The sequence below is a fragment of the Odontesthes bonariensis genome, chromosome 19 (assembly GCF_027942865.1).
Source record: "Odontesthes bonariensis isolate fOdoBon6 chromosome 19, fOdoBon6.hap1, whole genome shotgun sequence".
Taxonomy (NCBI): domain Eukaryota; kingdom Metazoa; phylum Chordata; class Actinopteri; order Atheriniformes; family Atherinopsidae; genus Odontesthes; species Odontesthes bonariensis.
The window spans coordinates 30,130,377-30,158,301 of record NC_134524.1 but is presented as its reverse complement, the minus strand read 5'-3'; the positions used below and the strand labels follow the sequence as shown (position 1 = coordinate 30,158,301).

The 27,925-nt window shown below is 39.4% G+C and overlaps 3 protein-coding genes across 9 annotated transcripts in view; 2 read left to right on the top strand and 1 right to left on the bottom strand.

Moving 5' to 3' along the window:
- Positions 1–6,868, top strand: part of ehbp1l1a (EH domain binding protein 1-like 1a) — an 85,218-nt gene extending 78,350 nt beyond the window's left edge. For all 6 annotated transcript variants that reach the window (XM_075450678.1, XM_075450679.1, XM_075450680.1 and 3 more), the window contains one exon: positions 5,596–6,868. In XM_075450678.1, the coding sequence (XP_075306793.1) occupies positions 5,596–5,689 (94 nt within the window). In that variant the 3' untranslated portion in view covers positions 5,690–6,868. The remainder of the gene's footprint in view (positions 1–5,595) is intronic.
- A 10,573-nt stretch (positions 6,869–17,441) lies between these two features.
- On the bottom strand, positions 17,442–23,163 carry med11 (mediator complex subunit 11). Its single transcript, XM_075451447.1, has 3 exons — positions 22,919–23,163; positions 20,322–20,452; positions 17,442–17,801 (listed from the first exon to the last, which is right to left on the bottom strand). The coding sequence occupies exons 1-3, from the start codon at positions 22,986–22,988 to the stop codon at positions 17,661–17,663; spliced, it is 342 nt and encodes a 113-aa protein (XP_075307562.1). The 5' UTR covers positions 22,989–23,163; the 3' UTR covers positions 17,442–17,660.
- Positions 23,164–24,627: 1,464 nt separating this feature from the next.
- The window catches only part of pelp1 (proline, glutamate and leucine rich protein 1), a 31,059-nt gene continuing 27,761 nt past the window's right edge, over positions 24,628–27,925 (top strand). For both annotated transcript variants that reach the window (XM_075450823.1, XM_075450822.1), the window contains exons 1-3: positions 24,628–24,784; positions 25,000–25,064; positions 26,474–26,579. In XM_075450823.1, the coding sequence (XP_075306938.1) occupies positions 24,644–24,784; positions 25,000–25,064; positions 26,474–26,579 (312 nt within the window). In that variant the 5' untranslated portion in view covers positions 24,628–24,643. The remainder of the gene's footprint in view (positions 24,785–24,999; positions 25,065–26,473; positions 26,580–27,925) is intronic.

Below are 27,925 nucleotides of genomic sequence, written 5' to 3'. Positions count from 1 at the left end.
ATTTTTATTGCAAGTGTCTGTTGCTTATTTTTTTTTCACTCCCAAAAAGCTTTTAAGAAGGTAGAAGGTGAACGTAAATTAGGCAGTTTCTGTCTCTTTTTCCTTTGTGGAAAGAAAATTAAGATCTGGTTTATATCCACATACGTAAACATCCCCCACAGGAATGTTGGTTTTGTCAAAGTTTGAAAAACTCTTAATCCACACGGCACTGTGACTGCTACACAGAATATTATAAAAACTTATACAATGACTCAGAGTCTAATCTCACTGAGACCAAAACACAAGAATTCTTCAAAAAACTACGGTTACCAACATTAACGAAAGAGGAAGCATCTGAAATGATAAAACCAATTTCATCACAAGAAATAAATGACACGATAAAAACCCTTAAAAGTAACAAATCGCCAGGTACAGATGGCTTCCCTGGAGAATTTTATAAATGTTTTGCAGAAGAGATTACACCAGTATTGTGCAAGGTTTTTAACTATGCTCTGTCAACAGGAAACCCTCCAGGTACTTGGTCAGAAGCCATAATTTCTGTGCTACATAAGGAGGGCAAGGACCCGACTTCATGTGAGGGATATAGACCTGTTAGCTTGCTCTGTAATGATTTAAAAATATTAACAAGCATACTAGCACAGAGAATGCAACAACATATAACTAAATTAATCAAACCAGATCAAACTGGGTTTATCCCGGGGAGACAAGGAGCTAATAATATCAGAAGAACATTAAATCTTATATCATGCACTAAAAACAATCGACAACCTACCATGCTGCTTAGCCTAGATGCACAAAAGGCATTTGACCGCGTGAAGTGGAACTTCTTGTATCAAACATTGGAGGTTTTTGGGTAAAAATTTGGGTAAAAATTGTTTATAAAAATCCCAAATCACGGATCAGAGTCAATGGCTGCTGCTCAGAATTTTTCCATCTCAAAAGAGGAGTCAGGCAAGGGGACTGCCTGAGCCCGCTGCTGTTTGCTGCAAGTATTGAACCGTTAGCGGAGTCAATAAGACAAAATAAAAACATAAAAGGAATAAAAGATGAGGGGGGCATAGAACACAAAACGTCGTTATTTGCGGACGATTTATTAACATATATAAGTGAGCCCTCCACGTCTATACCAGCGTTACTAGACAACTTAAAAGAATATGGTGAAATATCAGGGTATTTGACGAATGAAGCCAAATCAATAGCTATGATGGTCTCAGGACAATGTCCAGGAGAACTTAAAGATAAGGTCCACTTTAAATGGACCGAAAGAGGGTTTAGATACCTGGGTATAACTATCACTCCTGGTACAGCTCAGTTATTTGAGGCTAACTATGGGAAATTGATGATTGAGATAAAGAATGATTTGACTAGGTGGGAGATTTTGCCATTGACTCTGCTGGGAAGAGTAGAAGGAGTAAGAATGAATATACTGCCGAGGTTATTGTTTTTGTTCCAGTCGTTGCCCATTGTGATCTCTGGAGCTTTTCTAAAAAAACTGGACAAAATCATTTCAAAATTCTTATGGCAAAATAAAAAAGCGAGAATTAAATACAAGACGCTTCTTAGCAAAAAAGAGAAGGGAGGGTTGAATTTACCTAACTTAAGAAATTACTATTGGGCAGCACAACTCAGAGCCTTAATTATGTGGATCACTAAAGAGAAAGATTCAATATGGGTGGATATGGAGCAAAATGCATGTCAAAATGTTTCTTTAGAATCACTCCCATTTTTGAACGAAGGGGCTCGGAGGAAACTCGAGATGGGTAACGAGTGGATCAGGGGAACAATGAAAACTTGGTCAGCAGTACGAAAGAACCTGAAACTGTCGAACTCTGTAAGCAGGGCTACTAAAATAGCAAAGAACCCAGACTTTGTACCATCTGTCATGGATTCAGGATTTAACAAATGGGCTGACAAAGGACTAATATATATTGACCAAATGTTCCAGGGACAAACAATGAAATCATTTACACAACTTCAAAAAGAATTTAACTTATCAGCTCATGACTTCTACAAATTTTTACAGCTAAGAGATTATCTACAGAAACACCAGGAATGGGAGAACATTTGTAAGACACCATCTAAATTAGAGGAAGTGTTCTGGTCATTTTCAGAGGACAAGTCAAAAAAAGGGATTATATCAAAAATATATAAAGCAATACAACATGAATCCGAGGATAACAACTTGGATATTAAAGAAAAATGGGAGCTGGAAGCAAACATCATAATAACAGAAGAAGAATGGGAGGAAACATTTAAAGAGGGACATAAACTAACGAATAGCCCAACATGGAGGGAATTTGACTGGAAAGTTAAGATGCGTTACTTTTACACCCCATTTATTACATCGAAATACAGCAATACAACTGATCTATGCTGGAGGGAGTGTGGAACGGTGGGTGACTCCACCCATATATTCTGGGATTGCCCCAAAATACAGGATTTCTGGAAGAACATTCAGAAGGAGATTAAACTGATTTTGGGTATTGAGTTCCCTCTGGAACCAGCACTTTACATCTTAGGTATAATTCCCGACGATATGACGGATAAGAATTCTAAATATTTACTGAGAATCCTGCTGCTGATAGCAAAAAAGACAATAAGAGCTTCCTGGTTGAAACCGCGGCCTCCAAGCATAACGCAATGGAGAGACAGGGTAAAAAATGTATATTTCATGGAGAAAATCACAGCAAGACTACAGCTGAAGACAAACTTGTTTGATAAGAGATGGTCATTAATAAGGCAGGTAATGCCTGAACTCTAATCGCCTCCACTTTTATTTTATCTTATTTTATTTTATTTATTTTTATTTTATTAATATAGCAGGGTACTTTCCTTCCCTTTTTCTTTCTTTACTTTTGAATTGGTGTTGTTGTTTTCTCTCTTATTTGTAAAGTACTAAGACTTGGTGGTATTGTTTTTTGGTTGTAGAATATGAAAGTATGACGTATTAAGTACGAGAACACTGACTGATAATTACAAAGATCTAGTCAATGAGAGGTTAGGGAACGGAAAAGACTTTCAAAGGACTATAATCTATCTGTATGTAACGCACATCTCCTATGTTGTTGAATTTGTGTTTGTATGTATGAATGTGTCAAATAAAAAATAAGTTAAAAAAAAAAAACATTAAGATCCAATTTATTGGTCATGCATACACACAAAATTTGTCCTCCGCTTTTAACCCATCCAGGTTGGCACACACATGCACAGGGTCACACACTCAGAGACAGATGTCAACATGGAGCAGTGGGCAGCCATTCAGCGCCCGGGAGCATGGGGGTACGGTGCCTACGGAGCTATCAGTTCCACCAATCTTTTTTTTGAGTAGCGAGAGTGGGAATCAAACCGCCAACCTTCCGTTTATTGGACGACCGACTCTAACCACTGAGCCACGGCCACCCGGATATGTTCTGGGCAGCCAAATGTCTGGATAAGGCTGCTGTATAGGGCTCAGGCTGTCATGTTGGCTGACTGGTCCTTGGTGGGCACTGCAACAGCGTACTTTGAGAACAGGTCAGTTATTACCAGGATGTAGGGATACCTGTCATCAGAATGTCCCAAAGAGAGGTAGTCCATACCGACAACCTCAAATAGATAAGACATGTGAATGGGCGCTCCTTCACACTGAAGGCTCCAAGCCGGGCTGTTTCAAAGTGCACCAATGGGTTGTTATCTGTAAAGACAGCTAATTCAGCACCATAAAGATTGCCTTTGGATTTTTCAGTCACTGCCCATTTTAGAGCCAACACTTCCAAGATCTGTAGTTCTGGTCATTCCGCTCCGTGGGGTGGAGACTGCGGCTGGCATAGGCAATCACTCGTTCTTTATCTCCTTGTACTTGTGCCAGTACAGCTCCTTGGCCACAGAAACTTGCATCCGTGTATTACATGAAGGGGAAAGAGAAGTCAGCATATGCCAGGATAAGTGCATTGATCAGGGCCTATTTTAGCTGAACAAAAGCACATTGACACTGGGGACCAGCTGATTGGAGCAGATTTTTTGTCACAACCAGTACCATGAGTTAAGGCGTGCAGCGGTACTGCAATTTTGGAGAAAGCAGGTATAAAACGTCAGTAATAACCAGCAAAACCAAGGAAATATTTTCACCTGCTTCACAGTCTGGGGTTCTGGACAGTCTTTGACTGCTGATGTCTTAGCTGGGTCTGTAGCCACTCCCTCCTCGCTGATGACATGTCTAAGATAGGTTACCTGTAAATGGAACAAGTGGCACTTCTGCTGTGCTGCAACTTAAATCCATGCAGATGGAGTTTCTGGAACTGTTCTTCCAGGTGGCGCACCTGCTAAAGTCAGGGGAAAATACAATCACGTCATCCAAATAAATTAGCAAAGATTCATTTACCATCTTTCCCAAGCAAAGTTGCATCTGCCTTTGGAATGTGGCAGAGGCTTTACACAGGCCAAACGGCATCCGCTCAGACTCATACAGGCCAAAGGGTGTCGTGAAAGCCATTTTCTCTCGGTCAGAGGGGTCCATCTCCACCTGCCAGTAGCCACTTGTGAGGTTCAGGGTGGAATACTATTTGGCGGCTTTAAGTTCAGTCAGCAGACTACAATGTGTGGCAGGTCATATTTGTAATTGCCCCATACCTCTGGTGCTGTTTCTGAGTGAAATAGTGTCTCTAATAAAATAAACATTTTTAAAATTACATCTCTTTTTTTCCCTGATGTGTCTAGGTTTTTAACCTGATCAGAGTCATTTTATTTTCTATATATTTATTTAAATCTTTATTTTCTAAAGCCAACCAGAAAGGGACATTTCATCATAAAGTGTTGTGCTTACCAAGGCAAACAACAAAATGGTCTCCATGATTGTGTCATGAAAAGCATTTGTTTCAACCAGAAAGCAATAAAAGTATTTTAGTTTATTGTTGTTATGTTATTGATGAAACGTACGTTGGTCTTGATCGCACGTCATACAAGTTTCCCTGTTTACTGTAGCTGCTCTATCCATCCACGCCTCAGACAATAACAGTTTTCACTCCAAGATTCTTGATAATGGCTGAGGCTGAGCGCCTTTTTCACTTTTTATGTGCTGTTACCACTAAGGATCTTCTTCAAAGGATCTTCTTCTTGGGACAGTCTGGTTGTATGAAGTTTGCCCAGGTTTTCCCAGTCTTTCCCTGGTCATTCAGTTTTTTCTTCAAAATCTCTTTGCACTGAAATGAAAGTAACATTGTCACGGTTTCTTTTTTATATAATGGCTCACTGGAGTTCCATTTGGATGTGCACAGAAAATATGCTTAGATTCAAATGGAGTAGTTAAATGGTGAGAATACATATTTGACTTTTAGTGAAGCAATAATGGTCATGGTCAGTTTTATACTGTAGATAAACATTGATCATTGTAGTTACACTAGTTACACATGAGAGACAGAAGACCCATTATTACATAGACATACAGACATGTCGATCCAAAGGCATATTCTTAAGGGGATTAAAGGGGATGCTTTGTGTCTTTAGATTGCTGGACTGACTGAAGTCTTAGGTACTGCATCCATTCCATCAGAAATGCAGGATGCACATCAGAAGCATATGGTTAGAAACAGTCTGTGACTCTTCTTGCCTGATTTGCAGAGCTTTGGAGGAGGATGACCGCCTGAAGCGCAGCCTTGAGCAGCGGAGGAGGAAGTATGCTAAACAGCAGAGAGAGAAGTGTATTATGCAGTGACTCTCAGAACCTACAGCCATGAAATTGGGTCAAGACAGTAACAAGAATAATGTAGCCACATCCAATCCTCTTTCATTTTCTGCAAATTCTGTGACTTAAAGATGTGGGTATTTAGGATTAAACTGTCAGCTCATCTGATCCAAGCTTGGTAGCTGTGCAAAAGCTACTGAAACATACTGAAATTTGATGAACTCACTTAATATGTCTTTTTATCAGAACAAGAAATAAAAATATCAGCTACAGTATGCTTAGACTGAGTAATCTCTAGTGTCAACTTTGATTCATACCCCTTTTTTGGTCTCATCAAAATAAAGCAGAAAATATCCAATATATTCAAAATATGGAAAATCTACATAGTGTATATGTTCAAGAACAAAGCACAAAAACTACACCTTTTAGTGGAAACAAGACTTTTTTAACTGTCACTTGGTGATTTAATTTCATTGAGCAAATGAAAGAAGCCACAGTCATGTAATAACTGCACATAGATTTCTAATTTTATTGTCAAAATACCCAGAAATTAAAGACATAAACTGGAAGAAGCAGCAGCAGACTTATTAATTCTTCAAAACCAAGCTTATCATCCTTATTATGCCACCATTTTTCTTACATCTGTCTGAAAAGTTTTACAACAGTCAACTAACATTTAACTTCAAAACTATTAAGGTACTGACATCTCCGAGACCTGAGATATAAAACTTAGCTGCCTCTGACCAGGGAAATGTTCAAGTGAGTTTTAAGTATTGGTCCACCTCTCTTCTATTTTCCCATTGAAGTAACTGAAATGTAACAGAACACAGATGTAATCTTTCCTGAAATTAAATTAACATGTGGAAGTTTCTGTATAAAAAGAGCTTAGTATTCCTGAGCAAAGAATTTAATATTCTCTGAAAATGAATTAACACTTTCATTGTCTGGAATTTTTCATTGTCTTTGCTCTGAAAAGTCTTCTCGAAGCATTTCCTTCAGAAGGCAATTTAACATGTTTGAACCTGAGAGTTTTTTTTTTGTGTGTGTAAAAGTATTTGATTCTTATATTGTTGCTTGTTGCCACTCTTACTGCCATTTTTGTGGTTAAGTTGGTGTTTCTGTTAAAGGATTGCTGTTGGAAAGTGTTTGTTTGTGGCTTTAATATTAAATTTGCACTGTATGGCAATAAATTAAAGATCTGAACTTTGAGTAGTGTTTTTACAAAGCAAAATCAAGTGTAAGATTTTAAATGTTTAAATTGTGACTAAGATTTCAACTACTGCTTAGTCTGATTAAGAGACAGTTACTCGTCAAAAGGATTTTTTTTCTGATGAGATTCTACAAGGTTTATTTCACAAAATATTTAGCATTACTCAGCGTGAGTCTTAAGTCTCATCTATTGATGATTGCTGAGAAAACCCAACTACACTAATGTCCCACATTGCAAAATGTGATGATTGTTATTGAAGACTGCTTTTATGAGTAATGTGCTTTTTCATAATACTGTCGCTTGTTGGTGGTTAGATGAGGCTTCAAAGACTCATTAAATTACCCGTAACATAGATAACTTTTAAGGAAATGGGTTTTTAATTCAGCATAGTTAAAACATAAAAAAACATATGCAGAAGTATGTTTGTTTGCTTATCTTTTCAGATTCTCTTGGATTAGTTACTTTTTTTTCTTCCAAAATGTTTTATTAAGTTTTCGAGTCCCGCATCGGACGGCCCTGTGCTGCATGTCGTTCCCCCTCTCTCTGCACCCTGCTTCCTGTCTCTCTTAACTGTCCTATCCATTAAAGGCATAAAAGGCCAAAAAAATATTAAAAAATAAACAATAAACAAACATAAAATATATAAAGCAATCCCTATAACCCCCAACCCACACAAGAGCATCATACTCTCAGTACATACATACCTCAGTTATAACATGGTCATGTATACAGATAAGTCTGTTATCAATTGTAAAAAGGGTGACTATTTAAACTGTTTAAATGTTCACGTTCCTCGAACCACAGGCAGAGGAGGAGTGGCAGCTATCTTCAGATCAGGGTTACTAATCACTCCTAGACCCGAGATTAGTTTGAGCTCTTTTGAATCTCTGTTCTCAAAGTGGAGATCACAGACCTCTTGTGTTTGTTGTTGTGTATCGTCTACCTGGCCGTTATTCTGAGTTTCTGTATAGAAATATATATATATATATATACAAATCGTCCACCTGGCCCTTACTCTGAGTGTCTGTATAGAAATATATATATATATGTATCTATATATATAGATATATATATACAAATCGTCCACCTGGCCCTTACTCTGAGTTTCTGTATAGAAATATCTATATATATATCTATATATATATAGATATATATACAGTGGCTTGCAAAAGTATTCGGCCCCCTTGAACTTTTAAACCTTTTGTCACATTTCAGGCTTCAGACATAAAGATATAAAATTTTATTTTTTTGTGAAGAATCAACAACAAGTGGGACACAATCGTGAAGTGGAATGAAATTTATTGGATGTGTCAAACTTTTTTAACAAATAAAAAACTGAAAAGTGGGGCGTACAATATTATTCGGCCCCTTTACTTTCAGTGCAGCAAACTCACTCCAGAAGTTCAGTGAGGATCTCTGAATGATCCAATGTTGACCCAAATGACTGATGATGATAAATAGAATCCACATGTGTGTAATCAAGTCTCCGTATAAATGCACCTGCTCTGTGATAGTCTCAGGGTTCTGTTCAAAGCGCAGAGAGCATCATGAAGACCAAGGAACACACCAGGCAGGTCCGAGATACTGTTGTGGAGAAGTTTCAGAATCAGAATCAGAATCAGAAAAGGTTTTATTGCCAAGTAATTGTACATCACAAGGAATTTGGCCTGGTCTATTTGGTGCCATAAGAACAAGACAAAAAAATATATATATATATAATAATAATAGAATAAAGTAATAATAAATGTAAAATAATTTTTTTTTTTTTTTTTTTTTAAATATGTGCAAAGTATTTTTAAGAAGAGTGCGTTAATGTAACGCACTCTGTACTGACAGAAAGACAGACAGAACGTTAATATAACGTCAATATATAAAGTGTCAGTGGGGATAAGGGGTCATGTCAGTGGGGGGGTACAGCGGGCCTTGTTGGTGAGGCCAACTGCAGAGGGGAAGAGGCTGTTCTTGTGGCGGGAGGTTTTGGTCCTGATGGACCGCAGCCTCCTGCCAGAGGGGAGTGCCTCAAAAAGTTTGTGTCCGGGGTGGGAGGGGTCGGCCACAATCTTGCCTGCACGCCTCAGCGTCCTGGAGGCGTACAGGTCCTGCAGAGATGGCAGATTGCAGCCGATCACCCTCTCCGCAGAGTGGATGACACGCTGCAGCCTGCCCTTGTCCTTGGCGGTGGCAGCAGCGTACCAGATGGTGATGGAAGAGGTGAGGATGGACTCGATGATGGAGGTGTAGAAGTGCACCATCATCGTCTTTGGCAGGTTGAGTTTCTTCAGCTGCCGCAGGAAGTACATCCTCTGTTGTGCTTTCTTGGTGAGGGAGCTGATGTTCAGCTCCCACTTGAGGTCCTGGGAAATGATGCTGCCCAGGAAGCGGAAGGACTCCACAGTGTGGACTGGGGAGTCTGTCAGGGTGATGGGGGTGAGTGGGGCTGGGCTCTTCCTGTAATCCACCACCATCTCCACTGATTTAACAGCGTTGAGCTCCAGATTGTTCAGCCCACACCAGGTCACCAGATGGTCAATCTCCCACCTGTAGGCGGACTCATCCCCACCAGAGATGAGTCCAATGAGGGTGGTGTCGTCCGCGAACTTCAGGAGTTTGACAGACTGGTGACTGGAGGAGCAGCTGTTTGTGTACAGGGAGAAGAGCAGAGGGGAAAGAACACAGCCTTGAGGGGAACCGGTGCTGATGGTCCGGGAGTCTGAGACCTGTTTTCCCAGCCTCACGTGCTGCCTCCTGTCAGACAGGAAGTCTGTGATCCACCTGCAGGTGGAGTCAGGCACGTTCAGCTGGGAGAGCTTGTCCTGTAGCAGAGCCGGGATGATTGTGTTGAAGGCAGAGCTGAAATCCACAAACAGGATCCTGGCGTAGGTTCCTGAGGAGTCCAGGTGCTGGAGGATGAAGTGGAGGGCCATGTTGACTGCGTCGTCTACAGACCTGTTGGCTCTGTAGGCGAACTGCAGGGGGTCCAGGAGAGGGTCCGTGATGGCTTTCAGGTGTGAAAGCACAAGGCGCTCAAATGACTTCATCACCACAGAGGTCAGGGCGACGGGTCTGTAGTCATTTAGTCCTGTGATCCTTGGGTTTTTTGGGACTGGGATAATGGTGGAGGTCTTGAGGCAGGATGGTACGTGGCATGTCTCCAGTGAGGTGTTGAAGATGCCTGTGAACACCGGGGACAGCTGATCAGCGCAGTGCTTCAGGGTGGAGGGAGAGACAGAGTCTGGCCCAGCTGCTTTGCGGGGGTTCTGCCTCTTAAAGAGCTTGTTGACATCTCTCTCTAGGATGGAGAGAGTCGTTGCTGTGGTGGGGGGGGAGGGGCTGGTGGGCTGGGGTTGGGATATGGTGTCACGGGGGATGGTGTCAGGACTGTCCCATTGTCTCTCGAAACGACAGTAAAACTCATTCAGGCTGTTGGCAAGGTCAAGATTATCCAGGGAGTGGGGGGTTTTAGGCTTGTAGTTGGTCAGATGCCTGAGCCCTCTCCAGACAGAGGCAGAGTCGTTGGCTGAGAACTGTTTTTGGATTTTCTCAGAGTACAGTCGTTTAGCTTCTCTCACCCCCTTGCTAAACCTGTACTTGGCCTCTTTAAATCTGCCTCTGTCTCCACTCCTGAACGCCTCCTCCTTCACCAACCTTAGCTGTCTGAGCTTCGCTGTGAACCAAGGCTTGTCGTTGTTGTACCTCACCGTGGTGCGTGATGGTACACAACTGTCCTCACAGAAACTGATGTAGGACGTGACAGCCTCAGTAAACTCGGCCAGACTGTTGGAAGTAGCCCTGAAAATGTCCCAGTCGGTGCAGTCCAGACACGCCTGAAGATCTCCCACAGCTTCACTGGTCCACTTCTTGGATGTCCTCACAACAGGTTTAGAGAGCTTTAACTTCTGCCTGTATGCAGGAATCAGGTGGACCATGGCGTGGTCAGAGTGACCCAGTGCAGCTCTGGGGACGGCGTGATAAGCACTGCTTACTGTGGTGTAACAGTGATCCAGAATGTTCTCCTCTCTGGTCGGGCATTTAAAGCTGCATTTGGATACAAAAAGATTTCCTAAGCTTTAAACATCCCAAGGAGCACTGTGCAAGCAATCATATTGAAATGGAAGGAGTATCAGACCACTGCAAATCTACCAAGACCTGGCCGTCCCTCTAAACTTTCATCTGGAACAAGGAGAAGACTGATCAGAGATGCAGCCAAGAGGCCCATGATCACTCTGGATGAACTGCAGAGATCTACAGCTGAGGTGGGAGAGTCTGTCCATAGGACAACAATCAGTCGTACACTGCACAAATCTGGCCTTTATGAAAGAGTGGCAAGAAGAAAGCCATTTCTCAAAGATATCCATAAAAAGTCTCGTTTTAAGTTTGCCACAAGCCACCTGGGAGACACACCAAACATGTGGAAGAAGGTGCTCTGGTCAGATGAAACCAAAATCAAACTGTTTGGCCACAATTCAAAACGATCACCCTGAACACACCATCCCCACTGTCAAACATGGTGGTGGCAGCATCATGGTTTGGGCCTGCTTTTCGTCAGCAGGGACAGGGAAGATGGTCAAAATTGATGGGAAGATGGATGGGGCCAAATACAGGACCACTCTGGAAGAAAACCTGTTGGAGTCTGCAAGAGACCTGAGACTGGGACGGAAATTTATCTTCCAACAAGACAATGATCCAAAACATGAAGCCAAATCTACAATGGAATGGTTCACAAATAAACGTATCCAGGTGTTGGAATGGCCAAGTCAAAGTCCAGACCTGAATCCAATGGAGAATCTGTGGAAAGAGCTGAAGACTGCTGTTCACAAAACGCTCTCCATCCAACCTCACTGAGCTCGAGCTGATAGAGACATACCCCAAGCGACTTGCCGCTGTAATTGCAGCAAAAGGCGGCGCTACAAAGTATTAAGGGGGCCGAATAATATTGCACGCCCCACTTTTCAGTTTTTTATTTGTTAAAGTTTGACACATCCAATAAATTTCATTCCACTTCACGATTGTGTCCCACTTGTTGTCGATTCTTCACAAAAATTTTTAATTTTATATCTTTATGTTTGAAGCCTGAAATGTGGCAAAAGGTTGAAAAGTTCAAGGGGGCCAAATACTTTTGCAAGGCACTGTGTGTATATATATATATATATAACACATTCATTCTGGAAATATAATTTTAGTATTAGGGTTAACTTATAGCTTAATTGGTAGAACGATGGTTGTTCACACTTGGTTGAGACGTTATGTTACTGATATCTGTTGACTTGAAAAATCTGATTTCAGAGACATAAACTACAGGCCTACCCTAACCCACGGAGTAAAACTGTTATTGTTTTTACCCATAACATTAGTCCTACATACATGGATTTCAGATTGAAAGGCAAATGTATTTATAGTTACAATATAGTACCGTATTTTCCAGACTATAAGTCGCATCAGTCAAAAAAATGCGTCCTGAAAAGGAAAAAAAACATCTATGTCGCATTTATTTAGAAATTTATTTCACAAAATCTTTTGTGACCTGCTTTTCAATGAACTCACGGAAACTGTCGACCTTGGCTTGGAAGTCTGCTTGCAGTTTCTGACACACCGTTGTCCGTGCTCTGATAGAGAAGCAGTTGCGTTGCATGAAGCGGTAACACCAAGGAGGCCTGCCTGCAAAGTCTTTTATATTAATCTTCTTGCCAAGTAACAGGGCATCACTAATTGAGGTCCCCAATAATAACGGGGGAGCCTGTAACACTGTATAGATTAAGAAATGCTGTCTGAGTGTGTGGGGATGGGTGAATGTGGCTTGTAGTATAAAAGGACTTTGAGTGGTCAACAAGATAGAAAAGTGCTCTATAAACCACAATTTATATGTCCTAGTCAAGTAACTCCAGTGTTCCCTGCAGTGGCCCTGGAGGCCAGGGTAATGCTATCCAGAGTTAATGCACTGTGAGTTAATGCACATTCGGTGTTTCGGAATCATTTAGGCCAAAAGCAAAAATTTCAGTTTTGTCTGAATTTGCAATCATAAATAATATAGGCCTTCCAACCTTTGACAAATGCTTATCAAAGCAGCTTCAGTAGTTTATTGAATCAGTTTCATTCACCGTTGCTGTTTAAATGCACTATAAATCCTAAAATAAACTCTTTAAACCACTTTTGTGCTAATGGTAACATAGCTGATTTAACAGCAGCTTCAAGGATTTTTCGAATAGGCAGGTTATGTGTCTATAACTGGCTAAAATTATGTGATCTAGAATAGCAGAGCATACTAGATTAACTATTTTTTATACATTTGAGTATGCAATGTGTAATGGACTCAAGTGTGGATTTAATGTGGAACCTAATCTTTGGGAGGCCCCATTAACATTCTTGTGGGGAAATGTTGACTCAAAGACACATATATGGGACTTCAACACCAGAAACAGACAGAAACCACCTCCATTTACAATAACCTTTGGAGGTGATTTGAGGAACTCTATACCACCAGACCTGTGCCATAACTTATCTACAGGGCATTTAAAAAACAGCTAGCAAAAGCTATTAGTGAATTAACAAAATAATTATTTCATGTGAAGATATAGTGAGGATGTAAATCAAAAGAATGCCTCGATACGTCTCCCCCTTTTAGCGAACAAGACAAGAAACTGACCTCTCACACCTCTACCAACTCTTTTCTTTAGATTCATTCTCAACCGGATTATTGGAACTGTGTTGAACAGCTTTCATACCCTTGTACCAGTTCTTTGAAGTAACTCAACTGTTAACCGACGGTCCCCGTTGCAGTGGCGGCTCCTGACATTTTTTTTAGGTAGTGCAATTTCCAGTCTGTGAAAGCTGCATCAGAGTGGGCTGTGCGAAGCTGAACCGATTGCACTGATGCAAACCTGTTATGCTCCCACACAGGAAATAAAATGTCCAATCATCCAGAAACTCCTTGTCTTCCTTAAATAAACACAACGCAGAGTCGAGGGGTTATTTGGTCTTCCAAATAACCAAAGTGACTGCAATTTCCCCCGTTATGTCCATAAGTACCATAAAAGTCCATAGGACTGAGGTATATTTGTCTAGGTAGCATAATTTATTGTAATAATTTTAAATAATTTTTTGTTATTTTTTGCATAATTTGCCAATCAGTTAATATTACACCTTAACCATTATTTATTTATTTTCCTCATATTGTTCCAGGATTCTATGAAATAAGTAAACACATAAGCTCTTAATGATAAGATTCATTCAATTTTCATTCTAAAGAATGTAATTAAAATGACAACATATAAATCCAAGTCAAGTGTTTATTGAAGTTTTGGAAAATATGACTTAGAAAAGTATAACCAGTTGTCAAACATGGTTAAGTGCAGCTTACTTATGTGAGATTTCTCTCTTTTTTAAATATAATACTGCACCATTAACAATGAATGTGTCATTATACATTCTGCTATCATTGTCAACATTATATAAAAGATTTAAATCATTACAAGTCAATGATTGAGCACAAAAGGGTAAGTTATACTACCTGTAAAAATAGCAGGGTTGGTGGAGCCCTGGGTTTCATCTTTGCCTCGCAAGGCGAGCCCGAAAATCCTGCAAAATTCTTTCAAACTTCCTTCTCCGCATTAGTACGACGACTAAAGGCTGATTCATACTCGGCGCAACCTCGCTCATACTAGCTGGTCGCAAATGGCGCAAACGGTCACGTGTCCCAAAATTCCGCCACGCCCCCCTTCGCAAGCTAGAAAATCCTCGCGCGGCGCAAGGGCGCGCACACAACTTTTTTTCTGACTTCGCGCGCGCTCAACCGGAAACAGCTGACCAAGAAAAAGAAAAAATGAACACTGCAGAGACCGCGGTGACCGAGAGGGTGCGCCTCTACAAACATCTGTACGACACGTCTATGAAGTTACACTGGGACAACGTTTGACAAAGTTCGTCTTGTTGCAAAGGACGAACATTCCACCTTCTCTTCTGTTTTTGCCGCAGCCGCTTAGCTCTGAGATACACAGTTCTACACCCAGAGTAAATTCATTCCGCATCAGATGTGCCAGCCTCTGCTGACGTGACACCACAGGTGGCATTGTGTATGCTTTCTTCGTATGCTTTTCAGCTTGTTTCCTCAACAGTGACGCTCGCTGGTCTGGAGAGAACTGCAAATGTGACGCATACTCGGCGCAAACTGCGCTTATGAGCTGAAGGAACTGTGAAGGGGCTGGCGCTTTCGATGACGTCATTAATGGTTCTCGAGCCAGAACAGTTGCGCGTTTGCGCCGAGTATGAATCAGCCTTAAAGGGTACTTCTGTCAGAAACACTAACGTATTGTTGCACTCGACACTCGCCATCTTCTTCATAGAATGTTTTTTTTTTTTTTTCTTTATTGAAAACCACAATGTTACAACAACAAGTAGAATGTTCATGGTCCCGCGCAACAGACATATGACGAAAGCACGTTGTGCTTCGTTTGTGCGAGCACATAAACCCTCATAGAAAATGCATTGGGAGCAGGATTTTTGAAAAAAAACGAGGTCCCATTCATGTCAATGGGAGCTTCCTGGTGCAAATTCGACCCTGACAGAAATCGCACAAAATGGGCGTAGCAACACCAGGCGCGACCTTAATCTGATTGGACAATGACATATACAACCAGTTTGCCTACAGCAGATCAGTCCCACTTTAGCAACTAGATTAAAAAAAACTAAAAACTCCGTGTTTGGTAGTGCGTCGCACAAATCGCCCCTATGGAGGAGCCGCCACTGCCCCGTTGTCTCTTTTCGTATTCAAGTGTAAACACTGGAAGATAACATTGTTTGGCTTTTTATTCATATGTTGTAACTTTACAGATATCCATCTGAATTTGAGAGGTATGCAAGATCCACAACTTTAATCCATTTTTTTTAGTTCAGAGTATGTTGTTTATTGCATGTATTTTTTTAAATACATCTTAATAATGTTTTCAGAACCCTCTGAACAAATGTGTGTTAAGACAAAAGAATGGAGAAATTGAGTTTTGTTTGTTTTATTAAACTCTTAATACTAGAATTAAAACTTCTACTTTACACGCATATGCGAACACCCTAACGTTTTCAGGCATATTATTGGCTAAAAGTTCAGCCTAAACCTGCTTCATCAAACTCGGGAAAACCGCCAGAAGAAATTGGAGGAAAGAGAGAAGATTAGGAGAAAAGAAAGAAGAATGGAATAATAGAAACATTTTGTCAACGTTTTGCTCATTTTAAATAATTTTTGTGAATTGAAGTTCACCTTATTAGAATTGGTTATTTGACCAAACAAGTGTACTACCACTCAAGTGAATGCACCGACAATTGTGTTATTTTAGCTGAAGTCTTGATATCAAATCTCCATCACTTTGGCAACAAGAAGCCCCCAGTGGAGAAAAGAGACTCACAGCTTGCCAGGCACCTTAAAAGTCCACACAAATTCATCCACAAACAGCTAACAGTGTGTTCACAGCTGATTGACTGGGCTAAGTGCCAACCAAAGTTAGGTCAGTAGGGTCAAGAAAATTCACTGTAAAAATGATGAACGACTTAAAAGTACCTCTAAATCTTAAATAATTTCTAAAATGAAGACCTAATTTTAGCAATTACAGTACATTTCCCCATTCTCTTGCCCATTTACCAAACCAAGGTGTCCCCTATACTGCCATACATAATCCACACAATTTTCATGTTTGTACTTTAGGGTTCATGTTTTTGGTTACATCTTTCAATAGTTATTGTATATTTAACAAGTCGTTGCTGAATGCTTCTTTATGTAATTTCAGTCAATTCAAACGAGAACTCATGAAGTAGCACTGTGAGACTGATGAAGATAATGAAAATTTTGTTATCGAGGTTTATAGAAAATTCTGTTATCACGGTTTATTTAATTCAATAGTGAGAATGCTACAAATGTCTCGGCTGTACCTTGTCCTACAATGTCAGCTGGGAAAGACTGCAATCCTCTGTGACCAGGTACAGGGTAAAATGGATAAATAAAATAAACTTTTTTTTTTTAATACATTAATGTCAACAGCCTCAAACTTGATCACATATGTACTCTGCCAATTAAAAAAAAAAAAAAAAAAAAAATTCATTAATCCTGGCATTGCATATTGGAATATGCCTGTGCTTTGTGAAAACAAATGATATCAACAGACCAAATGTTTGGGCACATAACATTGCTGAACCTCGACCTGACCAACTGAAGCAACTCAAGATCATTTGCTTAATTAAATCTAGGTGGTGACTTTTTTTTCCTTGGCCAGTCAGGTACTGCGCCTCATTCCTTTCAACTGTGCTAGTACATTTCAAGGTCATGGCTAATTTTCTGTAATCTGAATGCTCAATTAAGGGGTACATAAAAGTCACAGGGATTGTCTTAAATTGAGTTACTGTGGTGAAAAAAAAATATTTTACTGACTTACCAGGAAGGTCAACACAAACCCATATACCGGTAAACCAAAAATGCTGTATTAGAGGTATCTTTACAGTTTCTACAGAAAGCCTGCTATATGCACCACTGAGAAAAATGGACTAAATTACAAAATACATCCAAACATTTGTAGTATTTCAAATGTAATTTATTTTTTATGAAAGCCTTATTTTTTTTATTAGTTTTTCCAAAACTTTATGTGATATTTCACTACTTTTTACAACATAAGGATCTTAAAAAAAAAAAATTTGAACACTGTTTGTGAGATGGAAAAATGTGAGCACATACTATCATGTCACGTAGAGAAGTAAAGTACTGCAAACTGAGTGATCTCCATGTTAACAGCAAGCCAGCTTCCCTCTCAGTTCTGTCTGCTACTGCTGCTCCAGCATAGCTTCACATGTCCGTCCCAGTTCTCCCAGTTTGACCTTTGCATACTCTGCTCTGTTCAGTGCCATCTGACAGTCCTTCCTGGCTGAATAAGTGGAACCTTCGTGAGGTTGTCCAGTAGCTACCTGATGGAAAGACAAGACAGTTAGTTTCAATGCAAGTCCACATACACTGCTCAGCCATAACATTATGACTGCTTAACACTGAATTGGTCAAAGTAGCGCAGACCAGGGCCGTGTCTGGTACTGGGATGTTTGCAACAGATCATTTGGGCTCTGTGGGTTCTGGGGTGTGTGGCTTTGTGGATCTGAGGGATGCATCTGTAGAGTTTGGGGGTCAGGTGAACACTTAACAATCTTTGTTGCGTGTGATCTTTGAGCATTTTCTTAGGGCAATTCCTAAGGGGTCAAAGAACCAGTGGCAATGAGTAGCCTCACCCTGTGAGGTGCCTGAGCTAGCAAATATCACACAAATATGGAGGACTGATCCGGCCATAGTCTGAAATAAATACAAAAATACATAAATGACTAAATAAGTACGTTTATATGATGATAAATGCTACTGAAATTAAATTTAAATTATAATTAATGCAAAAATAGTGGTAAAGCATGTGACAGAAATAAAATGTTCTGCTTTGAATTTAAACTTTATTAATTTAAGCTCGAGTTAATGTCACTCTTTATTTGCTTTGCCACTCACCTTTTAATTTTATTTGTTATTTTAATTGGATTTTTTCTTTCTTTGTTACTGCTGTATTCAATTTATTTACATGTTATCGATCTATTTATTCCCCATAAATTATTTATTTCTTTATTTAATTTTGCCACACACTTAAAAAAAAAAAAAAAAAAAAAAAAAAAAAATACTAATTCTGTTATTTCCCAGTTTTTTCCCCAGCCATTTTTCAACTCCAGGCCACATGTTGAAGTGTCCTTGGTCAAGACACTGAACCCCATATTGCCAGCTGATGTGTCTTTTGGTGTGTGAATGATTAGAACAAAACAAAAAAAAAAAAAACTATGCAGTGTGCTGTGTGGTTGAATGTGATATGTAGTGTGAAAGTGCTTTGAGTGGTCAGATTGACTAGAAAAGCACTAGACAAGTAAAGTTAATTTATTTCCATGTTTTCTTTTTACATTTCCCTGTCTCCATTTTTACATTCCTGTATACATTTCTGCTTCATTGTGCAAATGAGGGGTGGGTGTCATTCAGACTGTGTCATGGGGGGCCATGTTTAACAATACAGCTACGGAGTCTAGAAGTGGAGAAGGCTAAAAGCATTAGCTGCCAATTTAACTTTCAGTGAGAACAATGGCCTATATACAGTTAGTTGTGCAGCATACATTTTTGTACAAACTTTGTTAACAGCTGCTACATTTAAAGCAGACAATCAGTGTCTAAGAGAACACAAGCTCTCTCCATCTGTTACATTAATAAGCCATCTGTATCGCAGTTTCAATACCGGACGTACCATTTTTACTGGTCTCGGTTTCAGGCACCATCTTCTGAAACACAATTTGCGCAGTCCCATAATCAACCAGTTGATGAAAAGCTGGGCCACACAATCCGAAAGACCGCCCTCTAATTTATATAATGAAGCAGAAATGCATACACGATTGTGATAACAGAGACAGTGAACAAATGCAATGGGGAAATGATAGATAAGTATCTATAAAAAATTTACAGTAAAAGTATTACAAAACATTAAATTTCAAAATCGATGTTGAAATCAAATTAAATAGATATTTTAAGAGGAAAAATAGATCAACATGATGCAAATGAATATAATACAGACACAAATACAGGAGTAATAAATTAACAAGCAAAGAATGTCAATATATTCCAGTTAAATGAATTAATTAAATTCAAAACTGAGTGGCAAAGTAAATGCATACCAACATTAACACAAGCATAAATAAATGCAGTTTAAAAGCAGAGATTTGATTTTAGAAGTACACACTGATGTAGGGCTGGGCTTCCTCTTTCTAGCATGTGCAAATTACCGTGCAAGAAAGGCCTAAACCAACATGTGAAAAGGGCAAAAGTAACATCCACATGCACAACAATATAAAGATTTCCCCCGCAGAACATGGTAACATGTTATTTAATTTAATTGTCAGTGATTTTTAAAAGGTATAGCTTAGCAATATATATTGTTTGTATAATGTCTACATACAGTGATAGTAACAAGTAAGCACCCATTCTGGTCTTAACAATGTCCTGTGCTATAAAGCAGGTTCAACATATTCATGTTATCTTTTTATTCCCTGGCTTAATTAACCCTAACAGAGAACACGAGGTAGAACAATGCTGGTGATCAACTCAGTGAGCAACCTAGGTTTTCGAACGTTGGATATGTGTGTGTTTATGTACAACGGGTGGAGTTGGCATCTCATGATTAATCACAATCATATTTCTAGCAGAGTAAAGCACAGCGGCTGCAGCCAAAGCAGGAAGATAAGTTACCCTCTCCCCCACCCCCAAAAAGCCCCATTTCAAACGGTTAGTACAAGTTAATTTTCTGTCAACAGGGCTGTAAATTGATGAACAAAAAGGGTTTTAGGTGAACAAAAATTTAAATTAGTTTTTTAAACTAATTCTGTAGTGGTCGTATGCATAAACTATAACTACAGTTTCTTTTTTACCTGTGTGAGGTAGCAGATCTGGGCATTCAGTTCACTCTCCACTCGGTTGATTGAGTTCTGGAACTGGAGCAGTTGTCTGTCCAGGAAACTGGCATTGTGTTTGTCTTTGGAGAGTTCGAGAACAGTATTTCCTGCCACAACAAGCATATGTCAACATCAACATGTCAGAAAAAAAAAAAAAAAAAAAGAGTTTACAGTGAATCATAGCTCGCACACAAACTCAAGATTATTTTAAGAAAGATTATTATTACTTTTTACAACAGAGCAGCAAAAAGAGTTCCAATTAAATATTTCATCCTTGTAGGTCGCTGGTGAATTTTCCAGTAACCTGTTGCCTTCTTCCTCATCCTCCAGTGATGGTGTTTCCTGACCTGGCTCCTCTGTATTCAGCCACACGTTTCTAAATGTATTTTATTTGTCTGTCCATGTGTCTATGTGCTGGGGTTGGGATGAGGGCTGCTTTTAAACATGTAAAGCACTTTGTGCTACGTTTTTTTTGGGGGGGGGCGGGGTATTATGCCTTTAATGGACAGGACAGTTGGAGAGAGACAGGAAACGGGGGAAGTTCTCTTCTGACATTTTTTATCTTTAATAGCTATATACCAGAGATGGGGACTGGTTCGGCAGTCTCGATACACTCTCCTGGAAGAAACTACAACGCATCATCAACAGAGCATCCAAAATCATCGGTTTACCCCTTCCATCCCTTGAATCACTCCACCACAAACGGACACTACGCAGGGCGCACAAGATCATTTCTGACATCACTCACCCCGCACACTACGCCTTCCAGTTACAGGACAGTCACTTCCAGAACAACCCGCTTCAAAAACAGTTTCATTCCCATAGCAATAACTCTTCTGAACTCCAAACATTGAGGACTGTCTATTTTATGCTGTCGCTGAGGACTGTTGTTGATATGAATTATGTACGACCCTTATGTATTTATGTATTTATGTGTGACGTATGTATGTGTCTGTTTGTATGTATGTCATATTATGTGTTCAATGTTGTGTTGGAACCTGTACAAAGAGCTGTACTGTAAACAAATTCCACCAGCTTGGCTGTGTGGTCATTAAATTAATTATTATTATTAGGTCACTGTGACTTGGACTCAAGTCGACTCGAGTTGCTGTTTTGATGACTTGTGACTTGACTTGACATAAAATAAAAGACTTGAGACTCGACTTGGAAGTTAATGACTCGGCACATGACTTGAGACACGATGACTTGAATGACTTGAGTGTTATGCATCTAGCATAACTTCGAACTTTGTTTTTCATTTGAAGATCCATTCTGACCAGTAAGTGCTTGTCAAATTAGCTAATATTATCCTGTTAGCCTAGTCGGTAGTTAGCTAACGTTAGCTTGATATGATACGGGGTGGACAGGTTGGACACATTGGCCAATGATGTTTACTGACAGTTACTTATATCTTTGTGTTTTCACTTTATTAAGATCAGATTCTGCAGGTAAAATTGCAATAATCAGGTGACTTGACTTTGACTTGACTTGACCTGTTACAGGACTTGACCAAGAAAAAATTACTTGAGACTTACTTGAGACTTGAAAGCTAAGACTTGAGACTTACTTGAGACTTGAAAGCTAAGACTTGAGACTTACTTGAGACTTGAAAGCTAAGACTTGAGACTTACTTAAGACTTGAAAGCTAAGACTTGAGACTTACTTGAGACTTGAAAGCTAAGACTTGAGACTTACTTGAGACTTGAAAGCTAAGACTTGAGACTTACTTGAGACTTGAAAGCTAAGACTTGGGACTTACTTGAGACTTGAAAGCTAAGACTTGAGACTTACTTGAGACTTGAAAGCTAAGACTTGAGACTTACTTGAGACTTGAAAGCTAAGACTTGAGACTTACTTAAGACTTGAAAGCTAAGACTTGAGACTTACTTGAGACTTGAAAGCTAAGACTTGAGACTTACTTGAGACTTGAAAGCTAAGACTTGAGACTTACTTGAGACTTGAAAGCTAAGACTTGGGACTTACTTGAGACTTGAAAGCTAAGACTTGAGACTTACTTGAGACTTGAAAGCTAAGACTTGGGACTTACTTGAGACTTGAAAGCTAAGACTTGGGACTTACTTGAGACTTGAAAGCTAAGACTTGAGACTTACTTGAGACTTGAAAGCTAAGACTTGAGACTTACTTGAGACTTGAAAGCTAAGACTTGAGACTTACTTGAGACTTGCACATGTGTGACTTGGTCCCATCTCTACTATATACAGTACATACATACTTTATGTATGTATAAAAATATCTAATTTCCTTTCATATAGAAGGTCCAGTGTCCAAAGGAAGACGGCTAATAATTAAATAAAAACCTCTTTTTTTATAAACGTTTAGAGAATTTGACCAACTGCTTTTTCTCATGTAAGACTCATGTTAAAGTCTTAAAGCAATGCTCTCGCAACAGTGATAAAAGCTACTAAAAACTCAGCAATCATCAACGACATAGAACGCTGACATTTTGGGCTCTACTCTGGCAGACAATGAATCATAGATTAAACAAATATAGCAATACCAAAAATCACCAAGAACATAAATGATACAATTTCTGTATAACAATATTCTCTCACCGGCGCACTGCAGGACCATTGCTATTTCCTTCTCCACGTCCTCCAGAACTCGGAGCCGCTCATTGGCCATCTATATGCAAGAAAAAGCTACAATCAGCAACTCTCCGGGAACAAGATCGACTTTACAGTCCAGTGTGATCCAGAGCCACTTAGGTCGGTGTAAAAAGAAGAAAATCAGAAAAGCAACGAGGTCAGATAACAAAGTACCCGCCTTGTCGTCAGGCTATCTCCACTTAAAAACTTTGTGCGTGTCTACACTCCTTTTTACGGCCAAGGATGTAGGCGGGGAAAAGGATTTCACAGTGCATTCAGGCACACATTATAAACGGAAATTTGCATACTCAAAGAGTAAAACAGAAAAGGTTCGATTTTCTCATTTTTCTTTGTTGAATTACAAAAAAAAGGTGATCACTTTCTCACCAGATAATGGATAATTGACATTATGCACTTAGAATAATGCCCCAAAATGTTTAACATTGACACATTTTGAAAATGTTAATTAAAATAAGAAGTAACGTTCTTATCTGCAAACGTGACCATAGTCTTGTGCAGGTCCCAAAGAAAATATTCTAATACAGGTGCCAACTATTTTAAAAATAGTTAACACCTGTATTTGGGAATAACCATAATATTCACTCATTCAGTCCTACATAAGTCAATTTTGAATATACCATGAAATAATGAAGTCAGATTGTTTTTCAGCAAACCATAGTCTTGCACAACAGTTCCCAAAATAGGCAACCTGGCTCATATCTCTGAAACCATTTCAGTGATTTTGATAGATTTCCCATGATGGAGAGGAGTTTTTTGGTTCAATGACTTCCTGTCTATCGCTGTATTTCCAAAAAGCTGCAAAAAAAATCATGTACAGACCGCCTAAACTCATTTGAGTTTATGTTACATCACCATTGTGGCCTGTTTGTTTTGCCTCCCTCTGGTGACCTCAGAGTGTGTCACCTGTATGTTTGTCAGCACCTGCAGACAATCGGGTTGAGTCTACTTTCTCTACTACTCTTTCTCTCTTCCAGCCCCACAGCAGCAACACCTCATGTGTGGTTTCCTAGGTTTTCAGGTATTTAGGATTTTAAGTGTTTGAATCTGCAATAAACCAAGGACTAAAACTTAAAACTGTTGTGTTGTGTCCCTTATTATGTTCGGCATTGGAGCCAGCCGTAACAGTTTAGTTATGGATTTACATGTAAGAGTGATTAAATCCCTTATGCCGTTATGTCGGTGTGTTAGCCCAGTTCCGAGAAGCTTGATTTTGTACAATTTCAGTTGGCCAAACATATGTATATTGTGTATATATAAATACATGCATTTAAAAGTCCACTTTTGGTCATACTCACACAATACGTTTTTTTCTAGTTGTCAAATAATTGGAAAAAGAAAATTTAGTGGAAAAAAATTCAACTTTCAACACTGAATTTTTGGAAGTTGATTTTTTTTTACATTGATTTTTTTTTTTACACTGTTGGTTTTTCAAATTCAATGTCTGATTTTGATGCTGTAAAAATTCGATATTAGAAATTCGCATTCAAACTCTGATGGCACAGAAAAACTTCCATACCTTTTGCAGCCCACGTGCTTTGGCCGTACAAAAAGTGTAGACGCGCAACTTGTATTTTAAATGGGGATAACGCAATGGTGTTAATCAGGACGGAGGACGCTGTGAGCGTGACATCACGTCGCGCAATAGTGACGTTTTCTTGGCGGAGAAGGACAATGGCTACATCGGTTTGGCTGCATGGCACCTCTGCAATGAGAATTACAGAAGGTTTGGTGTTGGTTCTGAAAGAACAGCGTCCAGAGTATTTGCCTGATGTGTTGGCCAAATACAGAGAACATGGCGTATACCCGATACAGGTAGAATATTTCCCTGAGAAACACGTTGGCTTAAAGGCTTCTATGTTAGCGTAAGCTACTGTCGCTCTACAGCATCCGTTACAGTCTTCGATGATCACTGACCTGATATTTTGAGATTCAGCAGTATTGTCTGTACCTGAGTCTGAGGTGTTGCCATATGCAATTAAATATGTTTTATTTTTCCAGTTAATTAACGGAAGTATTTGTCTTTTCAGGGCGCTAGCGATGTTGCGGGTCTCGTGGGTTTTACCAATGCGAAATTAAGTTCGAGCAAAAGCAGGTGAGAAATGACTGTTCGTGTTAGCTGATATAGTTTTTCAGTGGTAAAAAGTTTTTTTTAATTTTAATTTTAATTTGTTTTTATGTATTTTTTTCCCCTTATTTGTGGTCAAATTATTCTCACAGTTGACGACGGAGGGTGTTTTTACACACACAATTACAGCAATGAACAACTTTAAATAGTTTATTGAGTATAATTTCATTTGTTTAGGCCATCACAGTACATACGTGATTGCCAGATTGCAGATAGGAGTTATTGATTGGATATGATATCCGTTGTTCTGCTAGACAATCAAAGTTTAGATAATCTTCACATCGTAAATTTGGTGCTGTGATGTAGAAATCTAAAATCTTTCACGGACCAATGTGGCGTTATGCTAACTTTAAATTAACTTATGAACAGTGACATATCTTGCTACATGCAGACTTAAATATTATCACAAATTTAAAACAGAACAGTAATAACTTACCTGTGAAATAACTGTCGTTCGGGCTCCACCTTGCTCTGTGATCCTGCATGTAACGTACGGATGAGCGCCAATCCTGTTGTACTGTGTGCATGAGTTTCAAAACTATATACTTTCAGAGTAAAGTTTATGTATTATTTCTAGGATTATGTACATGCAACTATTAACTCATTGGCTGCCAGCCATTTTCAGTGCAGAGAGACCCATACTGCCAAGTGTTTTGCAGTATTTTGACTGATTTTCCAAGACCCACAGAAAAGTGTGTCTCATGACTATGTACACACCGAAATTACCAAACGAAAGAGTAGACTCTCTTCTTTCATCAGGAAAAAAAGTTTGTTTCTACCATTTTCAGTCCTTTAGTAATAGACAGTAGAACATAGGTTGGTTTCAACAAAAACAGCTGTTTGACCAAAAAAACGTAGAAAACAAGCTTCTTTTTTTTGTGCAAAGTGGCACTGCTGCCACCTTGCGGGTAATTTTGACAGTATATTCTCTATTTAGTGTTTACAAGCCTAAGATTTAGTGACAAACTCCGCTAGATTGTCCCCCAGCCCGCTCCGTTAAGAAACGCAATTGACGTCTATAGACGTCTTTGGCAGTCAACGTTTTTTTTTAAATTGACGTCTATAGACGTCAATGGCACCGAAAGAGTTAAACATTTAAATTGTATGAGGAAACCTAAGTTTATTATTTGGTTTGGATTATCTTAAGATACCCTGGATATTAGAACTAGCTGTGTGGTGCAGGCCCCATTAGACTTGCCTTATTTTTGGGAACAAAAAGCAAGCTCCCATGAACAGTTGAATGCATTTAAGTGTGAAGATATGATTGTGGCCAAAGTGAGTATCCAAGAAGTTCTTTCAACTCTGATGTGATGGATGCATAACTTTCTCTATTCGTGATTCTTTGTGTGTGTTTGTGTGCACATATGTTTGAGCAGGTTTGAAGGGCTCTGTATACTCTCTCTGCTGGTTAAGGACAGCTCAAGTGATCTGTTCCAGCAACACTGCCTGTCCTGGCTGCGTTCCCTTCAGCAGGTCATACAGGTATAATGCAAACACAGCACGTCAACTTCCTAACTGATAGATTCCAAAAAATGTGTTCTCTGGAAATGACAAAATTCAGAACTTTCTCAGGTAAAGGCAAAGGCTGGTTTGAGATTCTGATGGTATGATAATCCCAAGCAGAAATAGTTAGTTTATTAATGTTTCATCATATGGTGGTATTGGAATAAAATGTTCAAATCTTATCAGAAAAACATTTTTCTAATTTGTGGCCAGTCATGTTGTAGACCTGTGGTTACAGCAGATGCCTTATCCTTCAGTATTGTCTTAATGTGTTCCATGTTTAGTCATACAGCTGCACTATGTTAGATAAGATTGTAGTGGAATTTTTCCATCAAGTTCTTAAAACCCCTCTCCTGAAATAATGCCAATGGGTAGCATATCTTTGCACATGACTGCTTAATGAAGGCAGTCGGTCGACACTTGATTTTGACTCGTTGAAATGTGTTGCCTCAACTGCCTCATTTGAGTGGCAAGCTATCAGGTGAGTCCTCCAAATTGTGGTATTTTAGAGTAAGATACCGCCATTTTGCAAAGTTTACAAACTGCCTCATCTTTGTGTTCTTACTATTTTGTAGCAACATAACAAACATGACATTACCTTATTTTGACCTTAGTAGGGCATGCATGAGGTTAAGCTCATACTGGAGCTCCCTCTGCTAGATCACAAGGCAGATATTTGTAACGGTCTGATGCATCTCTCCGTATCGCTTATGGTCTGAATCCCTTACAGCCTGTAAATACACACCATATTTAATCTCTATGTTTAATGCCCATGTAAACGATTATAATAAAATTTCTAATGAGAATGATTTCAGTCTGATTGAAGAAATATTTCTCCATGTAAACATAGCAACTGTGCAAGAGTTGGGCCTCTATTTCAGTCAGGATTTCTGTGCTGTTGCTGTTATACTATCTCATTATCTTTCATGTTTTTTGTAGTTCACTAAAAAATTATTAATCAGCTTCATCACAGGACTCTTATTTTGTGTTTCCAAACTTGAAATGTCTTACTTAAAGGTTGGGTAGGGGATCTTTTTCTGGAACATTTTTTTACATATTACTTGAAATACTCTTCACACCCCCATTGCAACCAATTAATTAAAAGTTTTGACACAAATATGAAAAGTTTTAGTGGCCTCTAGAACGTACAATCTAGGAAAAACAGTATCCAATCATTGTGAACGGACCGTTAACAATGATTGGATACTGATGCCGTCTATCAAACTGCAATCTGCTCCTCCCTCCCCCTCCTTTCCCCTGTGCGCGTACCCTGCTCCATGAACGAATTACGCGTCCAGAAGCTTGGCAGGAAGCTAAACTAGAGC

Coding starts and splice junctions, on each gene's coding strand:
- med11 (XM_075451447.1), bottom strand. CDS start 22,988: ATGGCCAATGAGCGGCTCCGAGTTCTGGAGGACGTGGAGAAGGAAATA. Junction 20,453..22,918: donor AATGGTCCTGCAGTGCGCCG/GTGAGAGAATAT, acceptor TTGTTGTGGCAG/GAAATACTGTTCTCGAACTC. Junction 17,802..20,321: donor AGATCTGCTACCTCACACAG/GTAAAAAAGAAA, acceptor TCTTTCCATCAG/GTAGCTACTGGACAACCTCA.